The sequence below is a fragment of the Quercus robur genome, chromosome 2 (assembly GCF_932294415.1).
Source record: "Quercus robur chromosome 2, dhQueRobu3.1, whole genome shotgun sequence".
Classification (NCBI taxonomy): domain Eukaryota; kingdom Viridiplantae; phylum Streptophyta; class Magnoliopsida; order Fagales; family Fagaceae; genus Quercus; species Quercus robur.
In genome coordinates this window covers 16,402,591-16,408,243 of record NC_065535.1, presented here as the reverse complement: position 1 = coordinate 16,408,243, position 5,653 = coordinate 16,402,591, and the positions used below count along the sequence as shown (strand labels likewise).

At 38.0% G+C, this 5,653-nt stretch overlaps 1 protein-coding gene across 1 annotated transcript; it reads left to right on the top strand.

The window, feature by feature from the left end:
• The first annotated feature begins 4,619 nt into the window (after positions 1-4,619).
• LOC126695535 (uncharacterized) lies at positions 4,620-5,126 on the top strand. Its single transcript, XM_050392332.1, has one exon. It carries the CDS (start codon positions 4,620-4,622, stop codon positions 5,124-5,126), a length of 507 nt encoding a protein of 168 aa, XP_050248289.1.
• The last annotated feature ends 527 nt before the right edge of the window (positions 5,127-5,653 follow it).

Here is a 5,653-nt window from a genome sequence, read left to right as displayed (position 1 = left end):
AGTTGTTGTGATTTATTTTGTTTGATATATTGTGATTGATTATTTATGATATTGAGATTTGCTTTAGTTTTGAATGATTATTTGTAATGCAGTTACTCGTTAGTTCAGAATTTATATTAAAAAAAAATATTTGTTTGATTTTTTATAGTTCAGATCAATTGGGTTAGTATTAAAATCTGTATAAATATATATATATATATATATATATATTTTTTTTTGCTTTGATAAAATCTGATAATCATGTCTGATTAGTGTTGACTCATATAATTGAATAGTCATGAGTTGACACGACACGAACCCAACATGTGAACACAAATTACCACCCCTAATTTTTTATATCTATTTACTGTTACTTTTATGTTGAAAAGGGAAATATATATTTGTTTACTAAATGATTGTAACGGCGTGAAACACAAACTTTGTATAAAAATAATATTTATAAATGTTTAATGTTAATAGTTGTATTTTTTTAGGTGAGGGACACAAATTATAGCTAAGTCTACACTTTTTTACACTTTTCGGACTAATTGAATTATTAGTAGCCAAACTTCAAATATTTATATTAATATGTTTATTATCAAATAAATTTTATTTTAGGGAGAAAATAGGAGGGGCATCGGGGCAAAGTTCCTAATGTGGTCCATCTCTAGTTGCAATTGTTAGGAAAGACATAAATTGTCGTCATGTTGAGATCTTTTATGAACAACTAGATGCTTGTCTATAATTAAAAGAGAAATGTTAAAAAGCACCGCACGAGAAAATAGGAAGGGCATTGGGGCGAAGTTCCCAATGTAGTCTATCTCTAGTTGCAAATTTGCAATTGTTAGGAAAGACATAAATTGTCGTAGGGTTGAGACCTTTTATGAACAGCTATATGCCTGTCTATCACATGCAAGGGTGGTGAAAAATAACAAGGCAGAAAAATTAGCCTGTGGGAAGAGAGGTGGGGAGGATCATCTAGAGTTACCAAGCAAGCGTAGGTTGGTTTCAAAGGATGATGGGAGTTCTTCTTTTTCAATGGTGAAGGTTGTGTGTCAGCCCCGCCAATCACAATGAGTTGCTTAATTTGGAACTGTTGTGGGCTTGGGGACCCATGTACAAGGAATGAGCTTGTTGATATTGTGCGGGCAAAAGATCCCTCTGTTGTGTTTATAACCGAAACATGGGCAGATGAGGCAAGGCTAAAAGATGTAAAACGAAAGATACAATTTTAGAACATGTTTGTGGTACCAAGAGAGGCTAGGGGTGGAGGTTTAGTTCTATTTTGGAGAGATATGATAGCTGTTACAATTGAGGGTTTTGATAAGAATCACATTGATGTAATTATCAATGAAAATACTAACTTGGAGTGGAGATTTACTGGTTTATGGAGAACCGGAAACACGAAGAAGATCTGAATCATGGAATTTACTCCGACGGTTAAATCGGAAATTTCAGGTCCCATGGTTATGTGTTGGTGATTTTAATGAGTTACTCAGAAGCGATGAAAAATTGGGGGCAAATAGAAGAAGTCACAATCAGATGTAGCTATTTCGAGAGGCAGTGGATGCTTGTAGTTTTTTGGATCTTGGATATTTGGGTTCCAAGTTCACTTGGAGAAAACACTATGCAAGTGGTCAATCTATATGGGAGAGGCTTGATAGGGCTTTTTGTACTAATGATTGGCTTCAAAGGTTTGCAAGAACACGGGTCTTTCATCTCCATAGTACCACTTTGGATCATGTACCAATTTGGATTGTACCCTATGGTCTTGACCCACCCCTTATTTCAAAGCCATTTCGGTTTGAAGAAATGTGGCTTTCGGATAAAGGGTGTGGGCGAACGGTGGAGGCAATTTGGAGAGCTCCATTTCCTTGTGATCCTGAGGTCCAAGTGATGAAGAAAATAGCTAAATGTGGGACTAAATTAACTCAGTGAAGTCATAAGAATTTTGGGAGTGTACGTAGGGAGATAGTCGAGAAGAAAAAACTTTTGGTAAAGGCAGAACAAGCGGCATTGAAATCTAGTAGCAACTCTCGGGTTAGGGAACTTAAAAAGGACATCAATGGATTGTTGATCAAAGAAAACCAAATGTGGAGGCAACGAGCAAAAAGTTTCTGGTTGGATGGTGGTGATAAAAACTCCAAGTTCTTCCATAGTCGAGCAACACAGAGAACCAAGCGCAATAGAATTCATGGAATCATCAACTCTTTAGGCTGTTGGTTCAAAATCCAGATAAGGTAGTTGATTCATTCATAGAGTTTTACCAAGAACTCTTTGGTTCATCAAATCCGGTGGTTGGTGTTGAGGATTTGGACCCATTGCCTAGTATTGTTAGTGACGAAATGAACTCTAAGCTCTCACAAGAATTCATGAAATGGGAAGTGCAGGCTACCTTGAAGCAAATGGCTCCATTGAAAGCTCCTGGCCCGGACGGTATGCCTCCACTCTTTTACCAAAATTATTGGGAACTTGTTGGTGGTGATGTCACAAAAACTATTTTATCTTACCTCAATTCAGCTTCTTTACCCCCACCCTTTGAATCATAGTTTCCTGACTTTGATTCCAAAAATCAACAATCCAATTTCTGTTTCTAATTATCGCCCCATTAGTCTTTGTAATGTGCTATATAAGATTTTTTCTAAGGTATTAGCAAATTGCCTCAAAAAAATCTTACCAAATATAATTTCTGAGCAACAAAGTGCTTTTACAAAAAACCGTTTGATATTTGATAATATTCTAGTAGCTTTTGAGACATTACATAGCATGGATGTTCATAAATCTACAAAATTAGGTTATATGACAGTGAAATTGGATATGAGCAAGGCATATGATAGGGTGGAGTGGATTTTTTTGGAGAGGGTGATGAGCAAATTGGGGTTTAGTGAGAGGTGGATAAACCTCATGATGGTTTGTGTGAAAACTGTATCATATTCGGTGTTGGTTAATGGTGAACCGAAGGGATTGATTCGACCTACTAGGGGGATTCACCAAGGTGACCCACTATCACCATTCCTCTTCCTACTATGCACAGAAGGCCTCCATAGCCTAATTTCTAAGGCGGAAAGGGAGAGAGCCGGTTTTGACTTAAGCAGAAGAAGCCCCAAACTAACCCATCTGCTTTTCAAGGATGATAGTTTGTTATTTTGCAGGTCTAATAGAACTGAATGCCAAAAGGTGTTGGAGATCCTAGCACAATATGAAAGCTTATCGAGGCAATAAATAAATAAGGGGAAAACATCCATCTTTTTCTCTAAATCCACTAGTGAAGCTATGAAGTTGGAGATTCAAGAAGTATTAGGAATTCAAGAGATTAAGCAATTTGACAAATACTTGGGGCTGCCATCACTAGTGGGGAAATACAAAAAAGCTAGCTTTGACTACGTAAAAGAAAAAATTTGGAGAAAATTGCAAGGATGGGAAGAAAAATTGTTGTCTCAAGCAAGAAGAGAAATCTTGATTAAGGCCATGGTGCAAGCAATCCCAACCTATTCAATGTGCTGCTTTAAACTCTCTATAGGTCTTTGTCAAGAAATTGAGGGTTTGATTCGAAAGTTTTGGTGGGGCTAAAGGGGTGAGCGAAGGAAGATACATTGGGTGAAATGGGAGGAGATGTATGAGCCAAAATCGGAAGGTGGCATGGGTTTTAAGGAATTATCCTTGTTCAATGATGTCCTCTTAACAAAACAAACTTGGAGACTCTTACATAATAAAAACTCTTTGTTCTATTGGGTTTTTAAATCAAAATTCTTTCCAACTTGTTCTATCATGGAAGATAAGGAGGGTCAAGGGGGTTCGTATGCATGGAGAAGTATATTAATTGGAAGGGAAGTTATTCGGAAAGGGGCAAAGTGGAGGGTGGGAAATGGGGAGTCAATCAAATTGTGGGGGGACAGATGGTTACCTTCTTTTAGTCACACATCATTGCAAGGAACCCTAGTAGCTGAGTTACAAGAAGCCACTGTTAGCTATCTTATAAATCCAACCACACGCTTGTGGGACTCATCCACCCCGTCTAGAGTGTTCAGCTAGGATGAAGTAAATGAAGTTTAGAAAATCTAGCTTAGCCAACAGCCCAGTGAAGATGCTTTGTTTTGGCCGTATGTGCAGTCTGGAATTTACTCAGCCAAATCCAGGTACTACTTCCTTAAAACAGAAGCCCAAATGTCAGCCCCACCAAGGAATCAAGCTTCAGTGCAAACAAAATCATTGTGGAAAAGGATTTGGCAACTGGCAGTCCCGTGCAAGGTAAGGAATTTTGTTTGGAGAGCTTGTCAAAATGCTATTCCAACAAACTCCAACCTGGTGCGTCGCTGTGTTATTGAAGACTCAACATGTTCCCTCTACTCACAAAGTCCAGAAGATGTGTTACACTCTTTGTGGTCATGTCCAGTCTAACTCGGGTTTGGGAGGATGATCCACAATGGGCGTTTAGGAGCACCACTAGGCTCCAAACCTTTCCTCAAGTCCTCTATCATGTGCTGGAATCGGATTGCAGTGGTGACCTTTTCGCAATGCTCATCTGGAATATATGGTTTCGACTGAATAAGGTTAGGACTTCTCCACTAGGTTGGCCTTTGGACCAGATAGCTTAGCAAGCATATCAGTCCCTTCAAGAGTTTCGGTCAGCACAGTCGAGGATGCCCATTGCAGCAACACCAACTCAGATACATTGGCAGCCTCCACCGATGGACCGGGTTAAAATTAATTTTGATGGAGCGGTATTTAAGGATGAAGACATAGCAGGTATTGACGTGGTTGTTAGAGATAGCCAAGGCATGGTCATGGCTTCTTTATCCCAAAACATCCCACTCCCACACTCAGTTGTAAACTTGGAAACTCTGGTAGCATGTAGAGCACTTGAATTCTCCCTAGAGCTAGGCTTCGACAAAGCAATTCTTGAGGGAGACTCGATGATTGTCATGGCTGCATTGAGGGACCCTTCTCCTTCACTAGCTTCATATGGTCTGTTAGTTCGGGATGCCCAATTGATGGCACATTTATTTACTTGTATTTCCTTCCAACATGTTGGTAGAGTAGGGAATAATGTTGCTCACAACCTAGCTAATCACTGGTTTTTCAGTTTGGATGGAGGATGTTCCTATCTAAATTTTTGCAGCTTATCAGGCGGATTTGCCTACTACTGAATAAAAAACTTCAAATTCTTCCTTCTCAAAAAAAAAAAAAAAAAAAAAAAAAAGAAAAAAAGATGCTTGTCTATAATTAAAAGGGAAATGTTAACAAGCACCGTGCGGTGCTCGTTAAGATTTCCCTATATGGGTTCAACTTAATAAAAAGAACAAAAAAAAAGTTATTAAAAGGGTTGTCAAAAAGGATTAAAAAAAAAAAACTGCTAAAAAATTGTCAAAAAGCTACAAATAGAAGATAAAAAGCTGCAAAAAAGTTGTTAACTAGCACCTTATGGTGCCCGTTAACACGACCCTGATTAAAATACTACACATTATTATTATTATTACTATTTTAACAAGGACACTACATATTATTATTGTAAGTAATCATCACCCTCTCACAAAATCGCCATCTTTACCTGGGACCATTAATATGTACTCATTGTGTAAGGGATCTAAAGCAATGAATTGGTTTGTATTCTACTAGTAGCAAACACCACATAAACAAAGACATATATAATATATTTGTTGTCAATAATATGATA

Bases quoted from the DNA above. Each gene is read 5' to 3' on its own strand.
- LOC126695535 (XM_050392332.1), top strand. From the start codon at position 4,620: ATGCCCATTGCAGCAACACCAACTCAGATACATTGGCAGCCTCCACCG.